Source organism: Trachemys scripta, chromosome 2 (assembly GCF_013100865.1).
Source record: "Trachemys scripta elegans isolate TJP31775 chromosome 2, CAS_Tse_1.0, whole genome shotgun sequence".
Classification (NCBI taxonomy): domain Eukaryota; kingdom Metazoa; phylum Chordata; order Testudines; family Emydidae; genus Trachemys; species Trachemys scripta.
The window spans coordinates 155,933,557-155,953,383 of NC_048299.1; the positions used below are offsets into that span (position 1 = coordinate 155,933,557).

The 19,827-nt window shown below is 50.4% G+C and overlaps 1 protein-coding gene across 7 annotated transcripts in view; it reads left to right on the forward strand.

Moving 5' to 3' along the window:
- Positions 1–19,827, forward strand: part of TACC1 (transforming acidic coiled-coil containing protein 1) — a 93,972-nt gene that overhangs the window by 33,290 nt on the left and 40,855 nt on the right. For 3 of the 7 annotated variants that reach the window (XM_034762006.1, XM_034762007.1, XM_034762002.1), the window contains exon 2: positions 12,784–12,899. Coding sequence is in view for 5 of the 7 variants with exons in the window: in XM_034762002.1 (XP_034617893.1) it covers positions 12,784–12,899 (116 nt within the window). In the remaining 2 variants the exon portion in view is untranslated. Of the gene's footprint in view, positions 1–11,160; positions 11,818–12,783; positions 12,900–19,827 lie in introns of those variants that run through there. The other 4 variants (XM_034762003.1, XM_034762000.1, XM_034762005.1 and 1 more) reach the window with 4 other exon arrangements.

The window sequence follows — 19,827 nt, forward strand, 5'->3', positions numbered from 1 at the left end:
GGCAGCCCGGCTCTTAAACAGAGCCGAAGAGTTGGGGAGGAGCAGAGCTGCCATTTTCCCGGACATGTTCGGCTTTTTGGCAATTCCCCCCGGACGGGGGTTTGAGTGCCGAAAAGCCGGACATGTCTGGGAAAAAGAGGACGTATGGTAACCCTACCTGATCTGGAGGGGCCAACTCTAGTGTGAGAGAGGAATTCCCTCTGGCCTGGGCCTCTGCACCCAGACCACCAGCAAAAGGGCCCTGCAGTGCTGCCAGCAGCATTTCATGAGTTGCTGACGTTTTTGTTTTGTCCTCACTAGAGCTGAACTTCTGTGAAAAGTGCAGAGCGAATCCAGGGAAACCTGGCATGGGTGAACAGCCCCTGGCTGAAGAGTGATGAGTGTGGGGCCAGGGCTGCCACGTGAACTGTGTCTGTCCATCCTTGCCATGGAGAGGCCATAGGAAATACGCTCACACGCTGGCATCACCCTCAGATTGGAGACCGGGCACATTGTGGAAATGGGGCCATTGACTGAGGATAAAGCCGCTGTCTGTGTGGGCAGCCTCAGAGCGGAGCCTGGCTGCACATAGAGGAGGAAACATCTGAGCTCAGTAGCAGGGATTTCATTAGCAAGGCTCGGTCTCTGGGGTGTGCTGCTGCTACTGAGGCAAAACATCTTCCTGGAGAGCCAGGCTATCGTGGGGTGGAGCTGGAGCTAATGCTGGTGCAGAGCACCAAGGTAAGGTCTTTGCACCATTGAAATCCCGCCTAGGCCCTCAGCATAGGGTTTAAGTGTCACATGGCCCTTCTATACCGGAATGAGCTTCACTCGTAGTGAACTGCCCCCATGATGTTCTGGAGTTCATCCCAGCTCTGTGCACACCCCGGTTACGCCTACGCAGTGAACTGCAGCCCACGGCAGCACGTCTCGGGGCTCGCGCTGTGGCACGAAACGTAACTGTGGGGATGTTTGGACTCTGAAGCCTAGTGACAGGGACGAGCTTCAGAGCCCAAGCCGTCACGTCTACACAGTTGATTTTAGTGCTATTGTGCAAGCCCCACAAGCCTGTGTGTGTCAGCCCAGGTTCTGGGATTCACTGCCGCGGGCTGTGGAGACGTACCCACCCCAGTCTCCCTGCTCTGCTTAGGCACATTTTCCAGGGCAGAGCAGAGCCTTTTCAGTTGTCTAAACTGGTAATTTTCTGAACCGGACTCCTCTAAGAGTTAACTTTGATCATGTAACTTCTTGTGCAGGAGAAGTTCCTAAAGTTCCCTGACCCAAACCATGGGCTCTGGGATTGTTCAGCCTTTGTGCAGAAAACCAGGAGGTTTATATAGTTGTTTATTGGTAATGAAGTGTATTATATAAAGTGGAGTTTCTGCAATTGCCAGTTGGGCATTAATCACAGCTGGAGAAAATTCAGTACAATGGAACCAATTAACTGAAGGCTGCAAAGGAACAGAACTGTTAAAATGAAATCGTTCTCAGTCAGCTGAACAGCTGAAGGAGAAAAAGGAAAATCTGATGACAAGTACAAATGATGGCCATGGACCACTGGCCATGTGTGCACCAGAAACTAAGCCACTGACGACTTACAGTGCATCTCCTGAAAAAGATCAAAACAAGACGTACACCTTCCTAGAGCTGGCACACCGGGACCAAAATACATATTCCAGACACGCTCCTTTCTCCAACCCAGGGCATCTCGGGTTAAACTATGACAAACACTGGTCATGCTGGGTCGGCTTTTAGACTTGCATTTCCAGCTGCCTTCCTGGAGGAAGAAGACTGCAGCAATCAGGAAAATGCAGCAGTTGCTGAAGGAAATAATGTCCTGTGGCCTGACCCTTGCTCCATGAGTAACCTTATTCATTCACGCAGCCCCACTGAGCACAGCAGAATGTCTGCTTCAATGAGGGCTACCTTTAGCCATGCAAGTTTGCAGGGCTAGACCCACAGGCTGGAAATGTGGCAAAGCGGTGTGTGCATTACACACTGCACGGTGAGGTACCTGCTCCTGGCTAGGGAGCAGGGGCCGCTGAAGAAATGATATCATGATGATGATTATTTTACTGTCCTGCACAGAGTGTTCATAGGCTACCAGCTGCGGAAGGATTTGAGGAATGCAAAGCTCTGGAGCCTGATTCTTGAGTGTGGCGCTGCTGGAGGGAACTGGGAGGATCACCCCAGTGTAAGGAAGGGGGTTCCCCGGCCTGTGTTGAGTCTCTGGAGAGGCTCTTATGCCATCACTATCCCTGAAGAAAGGAGTGTGGGCATAGCTTTCCTCAGATGCCAGAAAATATCATCATGCCACTATATCAACCCATGGTACGCCCTCCCCTGGAATATTGCCTGAAGTTCTGGTCGACCCAACTCAGAAAAAATGTATTCGAATTGGAAAAAGTACAGAGAAGGGCAACAAAAATTATTAGGGAATGGAACAGCTTCTGTATGAGGAGAGATGAAAAAGACTGGGGCTGTTCAACTTAGAAAAGAGATGACTAAGGGGGGATATGATAGAGGTCCATAAAATCATAGATGGTTTGGAGAAAGAGAAGAAGGAAGTGTTATTTACCCCTTCACCTAACACAAGAACCAGGAGTCACCCAATGAAATTAACAGGCAGCAGGTTTAAAACAAACACAAGGAAGTACTACACCCAACACATAGTCAACCTGTGGAACTCATTGCCAGGGGATGTTGTGAAGTATAACTGGGTTCAAAAAAGAATTAAATACGTTCCTGGAGGATAGGTCCATCAATGAAAATAAGCCAAGAAGGTCAGGAACACAACCCCATGCTCTGGGTGTCCCTAAACCTCTGACTGCAAGAAGCTGGGACTGCACAATAGGGGATGATCACTTGATAATTGCCCTGTTCTGTTCATTCCCTCTGAAGCATCTGGCACCTGCCACTATGGGAAGACAGGACACTGGGCTAGATGGATCATCGGTCTGACCCAATATAGCCGTTTTTTATGTCATTTTTGGTGACTGGCATCCTGCATAACCAAGAGACTATTTTAACACATGCCAGGGGACCTGTCTGGGGTGGGAGCAGTGTAAGTGTGAGTGTTATTCCACCTTTGCACGCAGCCCCCCAGGACCCGTTGTCTGTGCTGTGTGCTCCTTGGCAATAGCTGGAGCTTTGGCCCCTATTTGTAACAGGCTTTATTTCATGTTTGTAAAATTCAGCGATGGATTTGCTCCCCCAGCAGTCCAGGAACCTTAACCTGGAGCCTTGCCCACTGCTGGGCAACTGGTCCAACTGAGGGTCCTATTTGGGGTCGGGAAGGAATTTTCCTCCAGGTCAGATTGGCAGAGACCCTGGGAGTTTTTCACCTTCCTCTGCAGCACGGAGCACGAGGCACCTGTAGGTTTAAATTAGTGTAAATGGTGGATTCTCTGTAACTTGATGTCTTTTTAAATAATGATTTGAGGTATTCAGTTACTCAGCCAGAGGTTATGGATCTACTACAGGAGTGGGTGGACAAGGTTGTGTGGCCTGCGACATGCACGAGGTCAGACTAGATGATCATGAATGGTCCCTTGTGATCTTAGGGTCTATGAGTCTTTGAGCAGCCACCTCCAGGGAAGAGAAAAGACCCATTCTCCATGCTCCATTCCTTGGCTTCGCTGCTATCACTGTGTAGTGGAATGTTAAACTGTACTGTACTGTTCAGCCACTAGGTGGTGCTCTGTGTAAAATACCTTATTTTAGCTCACCTCAGTTTAAAAGAAAAGAGGTGGACAAATTGGAGAGAGTCCAGAGAACAGCAGCAAAAATAAGAGGTTTAGAAAACGTGACCCGTGAAGAAAGGTTGAAAGAACTGAACGTGTTTAGTCTAAAGAAGAGAGATGGTTTTTTTGTGGGGGGGGGGGGGGGGGGGGGGGGGGGGATGAAAATCTTCAAATGTGTAAAAAAGTTATCAAGAGGACGGTGATCAATTGTTCTCCATGTTCACTGAGGGTAAGACAAGAAATAATTGTTATAGTTTTGCAGCAAAGGAGATTTAAGTTGGATATTAGGAACATCTTTCTAACTCTAAGGATAATTAAGCAGTGGAACAGGTTACCGAGGGAGGTTGTGGAATCCCTGTCAGATTAGACAGACACCTGTCAGGGATGGTCTAGGTTTACTTGGTCCTGCCTCAGCGCCGGGATGGCCTGTGGAGGTCCCTTCCAGCCCTATGATTCTATGAAAACAGAGAAACTTTTCCTGCTAGAAAAGCCAGAGCAAGATACAAATTTAGAGATGATTTCCGAGCCTTTTGGTACGTGCAGCTGCTGTCACAGAACAAAGGATTCATGCCTTGCATTGTGCGCTCTCCACTTCCTTCCCGAAAGCAGCTAGAATGGAGTCTGCACAAATGCTGCAAAACCAGTGATCAACAGGGACACAAAATTTGCTGGAGTAGTAAGAGGCTGGATGATTCTGCAAGCAAAAGGATTGCAGGTGCGTTGAGATGGGAAAGATAGGCTTGTGTCCCTGAGCAGGTTAATAAGGTCACTAGTGACATTTCAGGGGAGACTGGCTGGCTGGTGAAGAGACATTGAGCCTTTTCACCTCTGAATTACTGGTCCCAATCCAAATTCATCACAGTCTGAATGCTGTTCGGCAGCCAGTCGGTGGATGCACTCCTGCTCCATCACCCAGCCACCACCATAACCATTGGAAAGATCAGATGGGGCCATCATCATGGTCTCTTTTGGCCTGCAGATCTGTGCATGAAGAACTGGAACTAAGTAGTCCCGCTGTTGGTAGACTTAGCAGAGGGGCTGATGGCTGAATGGGCCATGGAGACCATTTCCCTCTTGCCTGCAGAGACGGGATCCTTCTTGTTTAGGGTAGAGCGGTGTGAATGAAGCTGCTTTGCTGATGCCCATGCGGCACCTGTGTCAAGACAGAGATGCTCTCCAAGGCTGTTGCCTTTCTCACTTGCAAAATACAAAAGGGAAAAAATGCATTTTGCTTATTTAGTTGGAGCAGTGATGTGTTGGGTTTTTAAACATAACCCACTGTAGAACGAGGGGAGCAAGCTGAGGCTGGGAAGAGGACTGAGAGGGGCTTCCTCCCGCAAGTACTGCCATCCAGAAGTAGCATCTCAAAAGCACTTGGAAACCAGGCAGGAGCACAAAATGCAGGACAGACTCTAAAATAACCCTCCCTCTGGAGCCACTGATCTGCACAGTCATCTCTGAACATGCTCCAGATGTAAGGATTCATTTGCAATTCGTGAACGCTGCTTCTGGAGCTCACCGTGTGCCGACGGGAGTTTGCAAGGCTGCCCCTTTGGAGACTGGTGTTAACTAGTGTTGAGCACTTTAAAGAAAGGTCTCAGGAAGGGATAACAGTCTGGTTAAAGTACATGATAACAGGATGCAAGCTGCATGCGTTGACGTTCAGTTCAGACTGACCTTTAAAACCAAACAGGTCGGTCCGTGAAATATTTATGCTTTTCTGCCTCCATTAAAGCGGACACCAAACGATAGCCTTGCAGACACTGATGTAGTAGCAGCCACGTTGTAATTACATTTTCAGTGACCAGATTGCACAGGGCACCTGGGGGGGGGCAATGGAGCTCTCAGTGTTCGTAATGTGGAAGGAACACATGAGTTGTTCTAACAGTAATTGGTGAAGCAAAGCGCCGAGTGAGGAGGCTGTGAACAGAGAGAGCCAGGGAGCTGAGCTTTAAATAGATGGATATTAAACCTCCGCAGAGCTTTGCTGCTGTGTGGAAACAGCCTCTGGTTTTTATACTTTCATTTAAAAGTAATAATAAAGCTAGCCAGGAGAGTCATTTGTTTGCGAGACCCAGCAGGGCCCAGGAACTGCTGAATCAGAGTGACTATGATCAGAATCTTCTGCCCTGCATTGCCAGGGGCTCTGGTACATCACAAAGCCAACAGGACACTTCATGGCTCATTCTCACATAAGAACAGAAGGCTCTGGCCTTGGCTACACTGGTGCTGTACAGCGCTGCAACTTGCTGTGCTCAGGGGTGTGAAAACGACCCCCCCTCCGAGCGCAACGAGTGCAGCGCTGTAAAGCGCCAGTGTAATCAGAGCCTGCAGCGCTGCACGCTCACTCTCAGCGCTGCAAGCTACTCCCCTTTGGAGAGGTGGAGTACATACAGCGCTGCGAGAGAGCTTTCGCAGCGCTGGTGGCACAACTACACTCGCGCTTCACAGCGCTGCTGCAGCAGCGCTGGGAAGTCCTCAGTGTAGCCAAGGCCTCAGGCACAGTCTGAGGACAGTGCTGATCTCTGCTTCAGTCCTGAAGATCTTCTCTTCAGAAAATAGTGGAGGACAAACTCTGGAGGGCAGGGCACCGTGGGACCTTGGATGGTGTGATGCGGGAGTGTGTCTATGAAGTGGAGAGCTCCAGATGGAGGCACTGAGTGACCCCGTGTGCAGACTTGGGCTGTGTAATCCTAGGCTATACAGCACTAATACTGCCATGTGTTTGTACAGCGCCTAGCGCACTGGGGCCCTTGTCCAGGAGCTTACTGCATTACAGTGAATACAATCACTGATGCTGCTCGATGGGCAGGCCAGGCACAGGCTGCAAACTGCCTGTGCCCCCTCGAATCTCGTCATGGGCTCAGTGGCTTGTGGAAGACACCTTTTAAACCGGCGGATTCGCTCTTCTCTTTGCTGTGGGGAATCACACCTGCTGATGGTGCTGAGCAACATTTGGGAGTTGGTGATGCATGTCAAAATCTGGTTTCCTCCTAGCTGTGTGCTCTTTCACTTGGGTGTTGCTCTGTGTATGCCAGCATTATTGACAGGCTGGGTTGGTTTGGTTTTTTTCTCTTAATTGTCTATCATAAATAAATGGCAAGTGGATGCTGACTCTGCTCTTAAACCATCCCTGGTATCTTCACGCCCTCAGGCACTGCATGTACAAAGCTTGTCCACCTGCCTGATGTCTCTTACAGTGTCTCTGAAGCATTACAGTTTGGTTTCACCACCCCCATCCCTGCCTGCTTCCTCTCCTGTGGATGACGAGAGGCTCCTTTCTTGGCAGTACTGATTGTGCAGCCTTCACAATTGAAGGATGCTGTTAATTTCCTCCTTCTGATTGGCTCACGTGTCTCTGATCCCCGTCCAACAAGTGGAGGTTTATAGAAATTTGCTGAGCCAGATACTTCCTCTTTGCAGCAGAGATGGACTTGTGCTCCTACTGCCGACAGCCCGGCCATCTTTACTTCTTCATTGTTTGCATTGTCATTTTTCTCAGCAGAGCCACTGGCAAAAATCGAGTTGCCATGTTCTATTTTTAAATGCAGCAATGCAGTCACACTAGCTAGGTCCTTGGGTAAACAGTGATTCAGGGGAGGCAGTGTTCAGATTATAGTGTGCAGCATTACAGGACTGACTAATGCAACATCATCACATCTCTCAAAATCAGCTTCTGTAAAGATCTTCCCCAAAATCCAGCTTGTACTCTGCAGCCCAGAAGTTCACACACTGCAGGGGAAAACAACTGATTTTGGTGCCGATTACAACCAGCCAGCAGGGAGGATGGTATTGTCATTAAAGCGTAGTGTTGGGAGTCAGGATGCTTAGGTTCTATTCTTGAGTCTGCCGGTGATTTCCTGTGTGACCTTGAACAAGTCACTTAACTTCTCTGGTATGTCTACACTCAGGCAGCATGCGGAGTACAGACATTGCACGCTCAGCTAGCAAAGCTATAAATAGCTGTGTAGATGGGGAGCCACATAGGGTGACCAGACAGCAAGTGTGAAAAATCAGGACAGGGGGTGGGGGGTAATAGGAACCTATATAAGGAAAAACATCCCAAAATCGGGACTGTCCCTATAAAATTGGGACATCTGGCCACAGCTTAGGCCAGGCGAGTGCCCTACACACCTGAACCCGCAGGGTATGTACCCTACACGGCTCTCTACACATCCAAGCGGCGCTTCCCACTCTACCCTGCAATTATTAGCAGTGGAATGTCCCACTGCTTCAGCTTTCCCTGTGGCCTGTAGTAGCACAGGTAGTGCCTGTAACTACACACCGCCCCAAGTGCCGCTGGAGCCTCAGTTTCCTCATCTGTGAAGAGAGGATAATTACACGGTCCTACATCACAGGAGTGTTGGGAGGGTAAATTTCGTAGGGCTCAAGTGTCCCATGGGAGGCTGTGTGGCCCAGTGGACAGGGCACTGGACTGGGAGTCAGGAGACCTAGTTCTATTTCTGGCCCTGCTGCATGATCTTGAACAAGTTCCTTCACCTCTGTTCCCCCGCCCATCCTTTGCCTGTCTTGTATATTTAGAGTGTAAACTCTTCAGGGCAGGGACAGTCTTTTACTCTATGTTCGCAGAGTGCCTAGCACAATGGGGCTGCATTAGGGACGTTATTTGACAGTTCTGCACAATGGGGATTCCAGCACTTTCCTTTGAACATCTGATGCTGGCCAGCGTTAGAGACAGTCACTAGACTAGACAGACCACTGGTCTGATTTGGTATCACCTATGCTGTGGTATCTGGTATTCCTATGCTCATGTGAAAGCATTCCTTACTATTGCAATTAGCTGCTAATTTACAGAATAGTTGCACGCTATCTGTGATCCTGGCCTATCACATGCAGACTATGTAGAATTGTTCAAGGCCAGTATTACTTCTGTGCATTGCACTGAGCCGAGTTTCACAGCTTTTGTTCCAATTGTCATCCCTTTGCCCGAAATGTTTCTGGAAGTGGTGGGGGAAGATGGTGGATAAATCAACTCTGAAACACAAACCTTTCCTCCAAGGTAATGCAAAGATTTCGCCCCGCAGCTTGGATCTTCATCTGCAAACATTCTGCTCTGGAAGGCTGAGATTGTCCTAGCAGCAATTGACTCAAAGCTGATAATGCCAGCATTTGTAACAAACCTGCTGCCAAATTCCTGTGCATTCCACCCTGGCACTTTGTGAATCTGGGAGGTGTCGGGAACCTGGTCCACGTCTCGCTGATGTGTGGGAAGTAATGAACTCAGGACAGTCGGTCTAAGCTCTGATGATTCTTAGAACCTGATCCCACTTTATGGGAAGATTCCCAAGGGACTGCTTCAGAGGCATTTGTTTAGCTAGTGTTTACTGGCTCAGCTTATTTTCGCAGGGAATTTGGTCACGTCCCAAGGCGAGGCTGAGATCTCTTTAAAAACACCTTTCTTTAATAAATAAATGGTTTGCCCTGGGAAGTCTCCTCCAGGGAGGTTTTAAAAGCCTCAAATATCAACCCCAGCTAATGGAGCCAGAATTTCCCTGGAAAGTGTCTAGGGCAGGGGTTTGCCCCAGTTACTGTTCAGATACCACTGCCCAGCTCCCTGCTCTACCCACATGCTGGCGACCTTTCGGATGGAGTGGGGACAGTGTCTGCTTTCTGAAGAGGTGGTACAGTGCATGCTTGTGGTTTGGATAGTAAGACCACAAGGCTGTTCCTTCTGCATGGGCAGAGCACAGAACCTTAGAAATAGCCTGTGGCCAATATACCCTTTTCTCTTTGTTTGGCCAACAGGTGCAGGCCTGGGGCTGTGCTCAGGCATATGGCTGAGGGTCAGCACCCCATGTAAGCTTGCAAGCCCAGAGACGGCTGCCAGGCTGACCTCACCTCTACTACTATTCCCAGTGACTAGGCATGCACAAGGAGGGAGACAGTATCTGTCTGGAGGCTGGCAAGAGGGCGGGGGGATTAATTCTGCTCTTCAGATATCAAAGACATCTTCACCTCTTTTAAGTGGGCCACTCTAACACTCCTGCGCAGCAGAGCCGTATTTTCTTTGGCATGTCGGAGAGACGCAGGGCCTGCTGAGGACCTATGCCTGCTGAGGACCTATGCCCGCTGAGGATCTCTAGTTGTTATGCTGCCCAAAGGTGGTTAAAATGCCAGTCAGGTCTCAAAAAACCAGGGAGGTCCCACATTGGAGCAGGACATGCAGCCACAGTGGCTGTACCAGGCCCAGAGGTCTGTGCTGCCTCTGGGATGGGAAACCTCATGCCCTGCAGAAGGTGGGGCGTGGGGACTCCTGTCCAGGAGAGTGGTCTCCTGAAAGTCAGGTGTGCTGTTTGTCCACAGTGTCTATGGGTCTGGGTAGAGGAGGAAACTCCCTTGCCCACGAGTGCACCGTGTTTGCTGTGTTGGCAGTTATTGGCAGGGTCTCTTGGCTCATCGAGTCCCTCCTGCTGCATCGTGGCAGGATACAGATACTGCCCGGGGGTGAGTCCCCTGAGCCAGGTTGGCGTAAATGAGGCATACTTCAGCGGAGTTAGACTGGTGCGAGCGAGAGGAGAGTCCCGCTCCTTGGGACCAATCCTCCTCTGCCTCTGTGCACTCTGTCTACCACCATTGCAACATGGGTGCCAAATGCTATCAGAGCGGAACGGTCGCATTTTACACCCCACGCGTGGGGCGAGGCCAGGGGGAATTGGGCCCCTGGTGTTCAGCCAGGCTCTAGGAGCGGCGTGCGGGAGATATTCAGAAGCAGTCACATGCTTGTGGTCGGCATTACCCTATCTCTGCAGGACTGTAGCGGTCCCCCCATGGGCAGTGCCCGTGTGAACTGCTCTGAGCAGCAGCCCCTAAGCAGCAAACATGCCGCATGGTGAAAAGAGAACCGGGAAGCCCAGCTGCTCCCCCACTCCCATCAGAAATGCAGAGGAGCTGATATTTAACCAGTCAGCCAGCTCACTTCAGAAATGCCCGCTCGACAAGAAGGCAAGAGAAACCCCAGCGAAAGCAGAAGGGAAAGCGAGGGGGGGGGGGGGGGGAAGGGGCGGGAATGAAAGTTCATCTCAACGACTGCATGAAAAAATACAAGGCAGCTCCATCGGGTGCAGCATCTTTGTGTCTGACCCCCCTGGGTACCGAGATAAATAGAGCCACTGTGAGAGGAGCCTAAGAATTGAGATTCCTCGAAGTGCACTGGGGGGAGGGGGGGGTCTCTGTGTGCAGCTATAATTTACCTGAAAGAGCTGGGGTCCTAAGGAGATCTGGGCTATAGCGAGTGAGAGAGAGGATAAATAGTGACCGAATCCAAGGCAGTGATTACTCACTCCCAGAGCGGATGCTCTGTTGCTATGGCATGGGTGGGGGGAGTTACTTTGAATTCACCTCTCCCCTTGGTGTTTTTAACTTAGCAAGCCTGAAGTCTGCTCACTTCACCCCGCAAATCGGTCACAACCAGTCTCCAAGCAGCAGGGGAAATAAGCTTCCCGTGCGACAAGGATGGGAGGCGCAGAGCCAGGCGCCCTCCCTGCCAGCGAGAGTAGTACAGTCCGAGGGGGAGGCTCTTTGGAGAATGTACAGTCTGTGATCTGGCAGCCAGCTGATTCTAGCATTCAGGGGGCTTAGATGGAGCGAAGACGGCTGAGGTGGAGGAGCAGGTTCTGCTGACAAGGGTTTGTGCAGCGCCTTGGAAATCTGGGACAAATCGCTCCTTTCTGTTGTTTGGAAGTGCAAGTCAGCGCCGCTGTTTAAGTTTCGGCGACAGGAGCGTGCAGCATCTGGAAGAGTCTCCACAGCTCTGCAGGCAGCCTGCCCCAGAGGAAGCTGCCGAGAGCGGGGATCCGATGGTTCACTTTTAACCACATCCGTGCCTCAGCTAGAAATATTTACAGGCGTTTGTCACCGTTTCCCTCCATTTTGAAAAGAATCCCCTGGCAGCCGGAGCTGGGAAAACTGCTCTCATGGCGTTTAGCCCCTGGCAGATCCTCTCCCCAGTCCAGTGGGCCAAGTGGACGTGGTCTGCTGTGCGAGGGGGGGGTGCTGGAGACGGTGAGGATGGTGGGGTAGAGCGAGAGATAGAGGAGGACGACTCACAGGCAGAGACCAAATCATTGAGTTTCAGGCAAGTATGCAGCATCCCTGCTTTGCTAGGACTCAGCCTTTGAACTTGTCACAGTCCCATTAATCTCCAGTCCCTGCTGACTTGCACGTGTAATGGCATTCAGAGCACGATGCATCCTTCCAGGGACAAAATGCTCTGCTGTGGCTCGGTGAAGTCCCATGTACTGCGTCTGCCCTGCTTGTCAGCTTCTCCCTTAAGAGCTTGTTGGCTATTCAGTGCATTGAATGTTCATCATTTGCATCTGCCTTTGCTAATTCGGCCCTTCCCTTCAGCTCCCTAGACGGTGTGTAGTGTTAGCGTTATTAATTCCCAGCCCCCTGGGACCTGCGCTCCTTTTTGGAAACGTTCGGCTTTGTGGATTTCAGGCACCTTTTTAGTTCCACAGAGATGCAGCAATCGTAGGGGAAGGGAGTTGTGGCAGAGCAGTCCGGCAGGCCCCAGCAGCTGCTCTGACATGGTGCTCTCTGGTCTCAGTGCAAATGCTAGCAGACATGAAACACACAGGTAGAGGCTTGTTTTCTGAACTGCCCAACATCCAGAGCAGCTGAAGCTTTAGAGGAAGGGGCTCCAATCGGAGGTGCCATGTCCCAGGGGTCACTGACCCATGCTGAGATAGCCAGTGTGTGATTTCACATAAAAACAATCTGTGCGCAAGGTACCAAAGTGTAATGGTGCAATGTGACTAATCTCTGATAGATGGGCATCTGGGGGAGAGTGGCTGGAAGGGAAGTTTCAAGGGGAATTGACTGTAACATGGTTTCACCTCCTCTACCTTTTCCATTCGTTACAATGGTGTGTTGGGAATGAATCACTCCAGCCACGGGATGTCATCTGCAGATCGGTTGATTTGCTGGTCGGCCTGGGAGCTGGAATCCAGTCTGGTTGGATATTTAGGGAACGTATGTGAAGCATTTCGGAGCTAGCCTTGAAAGTGGTAATTCTTCATTCTTTTCCCCTCCTTGGCAGCTCGGATTCCGAAGGCAATTTTGAGACCCCTGAAGCAGAAACTCCAATCCGGTCACCTGTAAAGGAGATCTGTGACCCATCGCTGGGATTGGATGCAGCCGAGGCCAGGACCCAAGGTAAAGAGATGCCATGAATCTTCTGATCTCATTTTATTCTGCTTTGGATGCAGAAAAGGGGTTGGGGCTGGGGAGGGGAAGTTGTTCTCTTGAATAATGCTTGCCAGGTGTTTGCAGTTCCTGGGGTGGATAGTTTAAATTCAGATGCTCCAGGCTATGCACCTGCTGCAAAGGGCCATTTTAAGTTGAGTGAAATGTTGATTTATTGAACAGTTTTGAGGGGCCAAGGGCTGCACTGACATGTGACAGAGTCAGTTCGATTTCCCAGCTCGTGCCCTCGTGGTGCGCAATTCTAATCAGGCTGTTTTGCAATAGTTGGTCACACCCACCCGCTACCCCGGAGCGGAGATAAAGAGCAAGCGGGAATGTGGCAATATGGCGAAGATGTCTAGAGATCCGGTTTTGTGAGTTACCCCGAGGAGCTGAGGCTTTTTCCCATGGCACAATGGAGAGCACAGCATGCAGCCAGAAGCTGCTCAGTCTAATGGAAGGGAGCAAAGGGTATTTTCAGACTCTTCTTTTTCAAAGTGCCCTCCCTAACATCTTCCTGAAAACCCCGCCTGGGTAAATATGTCTCTTGTTGGCTTGGGGAGTCACTTGATAGTCAGCTGATTGATGGGTGCCATACAGCGGGCAGGCCCTTTGCCATTTGCAATGGCACTACTCCGCCCCCTTTCACAGTAGTTGATGCGATGTTTCATCCCTCAACCCTTCCTCATTACCGTCTGCAGCTGAGATTTTGTTGCATGGGGAAAGGGGATTTTATAAGCTCAGTGGCACGGTGCAGAGATGAACAGAAATTGACCTCTGGATACCCGGGACTGATTGAGTCACAAATTAAGTGGATTTGGGTGTCTCACTTTAGTTGCTCCTGGGCATTTGTCCTGGTAACAGAAGCACAGCTGGACAATCTGACATGAAAGCCTGTGCATTGTAAGCCCAGATCTAGAATAATAGGTGACGGCTGAGGTGTATTGGCAGAGCTGGGGTGGGGTGTGGGGAATTAACACTGAAATAGAAGGGGCTCCGACCGGCCAGCATTGAAGGGCTTTGGCAGAGCTGTACAAGGAATCTCACGCTGTGCGGATGGTATTGCGTATAAACTGTGTGCAGAAGTAGCCAGAATCCACTGCTCTGACAGGAAACTGTAGGTTGAATATACTGCAAAAGAGTAACAGCCATGTTAGTTCTGAATGCCAGGAATCCTATCTGAATTTACCTCTGTTCAAATGCTGGCCCTAAAAGGGGTTGGAATATGCATACCTCTCATGCACTAACGGTTTTTAATAGTTTTAGTTCTCCCCAGTATGGTCACTGTTAAAATTTTAGAAACTTAAAATCTCTGATCCTCATTGTTTAAAAAACAGCCAGTGAGAGCTGCAGAGAACCAAGGGCTTCCTTGCCCAGTCAGGTTCTCCTGTCTCTATGGCTGCTATCAACCAGGATCCCATGATACAATGGTATCATAACTGCATCTCATTCCAGTCATCTGCTCTCTCCCACACACTGCTACCCTGCACTACTGGGTGCTAGCCAGCCCTGCTAGCCCTTCACACTCCCGGATCGAATTTCTAAGTGGAAATCAGGGTTAATGCCTCCGTAGACTTGGTGCTGTTGTCAAATCCCATGTCTACATCTGCTTCTTGTTGCAATGTGGTGGCTTTGTAAACCATGTGAAAGGCTATCTGTGAAAAGGATTCAGTGGGACCTTCCCCAAACACCCCACTCATCCATCCAATCTGCAGGGCAGGTGATTGAATCATATCAGAGCATGGTGACTTGTAGATCTCCAAGGCCATATGTAGGAGGGTAGGAATGGCCCAGTGCAGTGTTTCTGGGTGAGAGGGTAGCTGGGGCCGCCTTCTTTCTGCTGTGAGTTTTTTCAGCAGTCTGCTTTCCAGACGGTGGGTCTCTTTGGGGGTGGGTTTTTGGTTCTTTGTTTTTGGGGGGAGGGAGGTTGATAATAGGCCGCCTTCCGCTTGCTGTACGTGGAAACCCTGAAGTGTAAACCAGACCAGGGTAAAGCCTTTGAGTTGACCAGCAAGTGGGATGCCAGCAACCACTTCCCCGCCGGGGGCGGCTTCACCCGTTTCGCTGACTGGCAGTTCATCCACCATGCCCGGCTCAACTGCGTCCCGCTCAACGGAGCCGTCCACCACGGGAACCGAGACAAGCGTTGCAGGAAGTGCGGCTACCCCAACGAGCTCCTGCCCCACGTCCTGTGCAGCTGCAAACCCCACTCCAGAGCCTGGCAGCTGCGCTACAATGCCATCCAGAACCGCCTGGTGAAAGCCATCGCGCCACGCCTGGGGGAGATCTCCGTGAACTGCACCATCCCCGGTACCGACAGCCAGCTATGACCTGATGTGGTCGTCACCGACGAGGCCCAGAAAAAGATCATCCTCGTCGACGTCACGGTCTCCTTTGAGAACAGGACTCCGGCATTTTGCAAAGCCCGAGCTCGTAAGCTGGAAAAGTATGCCCCCCTGGCTGACACCCTGAGAGCGAAGGGCTATGAGGTGCAGATGGACTCCCTGATTGTCAGAGCCCTGGGCGCTTGGGACCCTTGTAACGAGCGTGTGCTGCAGACCTGCGGGATCGGTCAACGCTACGCACATCTCATGCGGCGCCTCATGGTCTCAGATGCCATCCGATGGTCCAGGGACATCTACATCGAGCACATCACCGGCCACCGACAGTACCAGGAGGCGTGAGCCAGAGTGACATCATTCTCCCACTACGAGAAAGGGACCAAGTGACCTTCTCCGTTGGATTATATGAACTGGAACCATAAACTCCCTGAACATTAAATCTCACCAAATGAGGGTCAATCCATCCTCATCATCATATCCATTCATTATACTCCACACCCGAACATAGCCACTTTATGAACTTCAACCCTCATATCTCAATGTCTGTACTTTGACCCATCAACCTTTTACTCCCAATCGGGGATATTGCAGATTATGTATTCCTCATGCCACCTTATCTTAAACCAAACTTTGCACCCTCGATAATCTGTATGTTATTCCCTGATAACCAGAAACTTCTATGCTCAAACTCTGTTCACAATTTTTTTTTAACATCATCTTAATAAAATTTGGGACTAGCCACTCTCACTGGGCACGTAGTGCTGGCTTGGTGACCTGATCTAGTCTCTGCCCTCCCTCACTCAACAGGGATTCATTGCCCTGGTGTTTAGCTCACAGGCGTTTGCTGATTGCTCAGTCTGATTATGCTGGGTTTGTAATTCACCTTCCTCGGAGCTGCAGCTGGTTACCTCTGCTCCATTAGGTTGTTGTTTCAGGCAATGGGGCACTGTGACTGGTGGAAACATTCTAGGCTGTGACTCTGTCGAGCTCAAGAGTTGGAGCTGCTCCTTATTGTGATGTTCCCTGTACTCCGGCCCACCATCGGACCCCAGTACCCAGTGAATGCAGTCAGCGCTGGGGTCAGCAGCCAGGCCTTTTCAGTGGAGGGACCATCCATCATTAGTGACCCTGGTCTCCTGCTATTGCTGGGGCAGAGACCCTAGTGCTAGACTGGCAGCAGGTGCTGTTTGTTTGCCTCAGTGGAGAGGTCCGCGCACTCTTACTGCCAAGGGCTAGCAGCGCAATCCTTTGCTTTTTAGAAAAGCCAGAGGTTACTCCGTTTGTAGGCTGATGTTCTGGGGCGCAGAGGGTGGGATTTCTCAGGAGATTTTCTTTGCAAGGTTTCTGATCATCTCTGCAAAGACTCTGGCTCAAGGAAGCACATTGCACAAGGCCTCAGGGAGACATTTAAACATTTTAAATGTCTCAGAGAACAGCATTTTGCAACTGATTTTCCTGGGAAGCACTATTCCTAAAAACTACTGCCCGGGCCAAAATTCAGTGCACAAATGAACTGGCTCCTCATGGTATCCCGGACAAAGGCTGCAGTGTTCCTGGGCTGTACTGCAGGGCATGGGGCTGGGGCTGCTGAGAAGGGAGGGTAACCAGTTGCACTGTCTAGGAAGTGTTGTATTTATGCTCTCATTCACTGACCGCTGAATGTCCAGGGCGAGCTACATACCGGTGCTGCTGCTGGTAAACAGGAGGGGTTTTGCCACTGGCTGCTAGAGCCAGCTCCTCATGGGCATGCGCAGCAAATTGCATGAGTGGCACATGGACCGAGGTCTTGTTGGAAGGTCACCTCGTACGGATGGCTCCTGGTGAGCTTGTCCCTTTCCGATAGACCACATCCCCAGGGCAGGATGCTGGGGAACCGATTTAGGACAAATGTAGTCTCTGTTGGGTTCAGCTGTTGCCAGCTGTGTCTGCCTCAGGCTCTAGATGAAATAGATCCATTAGAAAACACGAACCTCACCAGGATACACCAACCCAACTCCAGCCACGTGGACTTGGGTCTCTGGAGCTCTTGGCCAGGGAGCAATTTGGAACTGCTGATGGAGTGAGGCAGGCACAGGCCTGCGGTAGTTCACGGCAGTGGTAGCAGTCACCATCTCTCTCCGGATAAGCTCTTAGTATCACATTGAACATCACAGCTGAAAAACAGTCAGTTAGGAGGCTCAATCCATTGCCCTCCAGCAAAGTTTCTTGAAACGATGGAGTGAGGTCACTCATGATGCATATACTATGCTCGGAAGGCTTCCTGGGATATAAGGCTACTGGACCTTGGCTAATGCATACATTAAACCCTCCTCATAACAATGCATCTTGGTTCCCCGGGAGGTTGGGAGGGCAGTGTACTTAGCACAGTCTGCACGCGAGCTGCCTGGCGCTCAAGAGCTGCGGTAGCTGTCATTGATACAATAATCAGGAGTCAATCCAGTTTAATTGCTGCTTATCAGTGTTTAAACAACAGAGGTATCAGGGACAGCGAGATCAGGGTGCCAGGAGTGTTTGGGAAATGGCTGCTGTCTGGAGAAGGCTTCATGCACAGACATGCCACAGCCGTTCCCAGTGCTCAGATGGGTTAGTGGGACTAGAAACTAATTTATCCACGTAAAATTGTGATATCATCAGTATGTAGAAACAAAATTAGGTTACGAAACCTGTAAGGACAAAAGCACTGAATGGGGGAGGCCTGTTGCACAGACAGTCCAACTATGGATAGATACACTGCACCCTGCATTGTCAGCGATACAGAACGTCCCACTCATCTGTCAGGCCAGGCCACTGGCTCATTCTCTCTTCCCACACAAAATCTTCTTAACTCTTTTCCTTTATCACCCAGGACTACAGAGACCCTAATTCTGCCCTACTCTCTCTAAAGACACCTCCTTCTTCTCTCCTACAGAGTTAGTTTTCACAAGGAATACAGCAGAAGGACTCAAAACAGATCCTGGATTGTAGCAGCTCTCACCAGCGTTTACTTTTGTTACCCGTGATTCAGGCTCATGTTATATTGTATATTACCAGCATTATCACTGGTTGGTTTGTAAAGCACCATTCACAAGTATCCTAATGCTTAACAGCAAAATTGACTTAAAACAGACCAGTGTCTGTTAAACAACAGTGAAAAACCAGCAGAGAAAAGTCTAGCTTTAAAAGTATGAGCTGAGTCTGCAGTCCAAATATCCTGGGCTTGCTCAGTGTCTGAGCCCTGCCAAAGAAGAGGGACATGTGTGACACATGGAGCATACAAAGAATGAGTCAAATGTAAAGGCTATAGATAGTAAAGGGTTGTTCTCCTAGGCACTTGGCATGCAGGGTTGTGGGGAATCATTGCTGGTTCATTTGGCTGGAATGTGTAGAATAAAAAGGGAACAAGGTCCTTGCAGCATGTTGCTGCTGCCAGTTTTTATTGACTCATTTGGAAATGTCAGAGGATGGGGTTTTGGGGCTGTGCTTGGGTTAGTCAGTAGTTGCATTTCATTCTCTAGACTAGCGAGTACTGTTGTTATTGTACGTGTGTATAAGGTGGCCACCACTGCAGTCCCCTCTATGTATGTTCTGTTCAAGGGAGTATAAAATAGGGAACCTGCTCACCAATTCCATCCTACAAACCAATTACCCTGACAGGACCAGCGCTGCAGCCTTGCTAGGCATGTGCACAGCATTCATCACCCCCACAGCCGATCCTTTACATCAGCGTCTCCCAATGACCGGTCCATGGACTGGCACTGGTCTCTCTGACACCCTTTAGGAAGGCAGCCAGCGGATCCCTGGTATCAAAAAGCTGGGGAAACCCTGCTTTACAAAATGCTTTACAGTTCTATATCCCCTTCCATCGGGGGGGAGGAAGGGGGGCTCAAAGTGCTTTGCCAAACCCCAATGCATTAAGCCTCACTGCCCCAGTGAGCATAGGTGCTGGAAGTAGGGGTGCTGGGGGTGCGGCAGCACCCCCCAGCTTGAAGCGGTTTCCATCACACACAGGGTTTAGTTTGGTTCAATGGCTCTGAGCACCCCCACTGTACAAACTGTTCCAGCCCTTATGCCCGTGAGCTGGGGAGTATCAGGGGCTGCGTTTTGCAGATGGTGAAGCTGAGGCTCTGAGAGTGGAAGTGAATTGCCAGAGGTCACGGAGGAAGTCAGTGGCAGAACTGGAGATAAACTGCAGGGGCCCAGTTCTCCACTGCCCAGCACCTTGTGCAGTGGTTTGTACCAGTGCAATGAGGACATGGTATGGTTTCATGTCAGAATGGCAACATGTTTGCCACCAGTTTCCAAGGTGCAGGGCAGTGGAGAGTCCGGCCCCACATCTCCTGGATTTCAGCTCTGTGCCTCAATCCCAAGACTAGCCTTTCTCCCTAGCCGTGGGTCTGACTGCCGCAGGAGGGCGGGTGAAAAGCCTGAACAAAATGATTCATCTTCCCTTGCAATGTGAAAGTGACCAGGCCCGCGGTGGATTCCAGAGCCACAGAGAATGGCTCACAGACTGCATGGCCTGTTCCCACAATGGGGCTGCGGGGCATGGCCATGTCTCTGACGTGCTGTACAGAAGA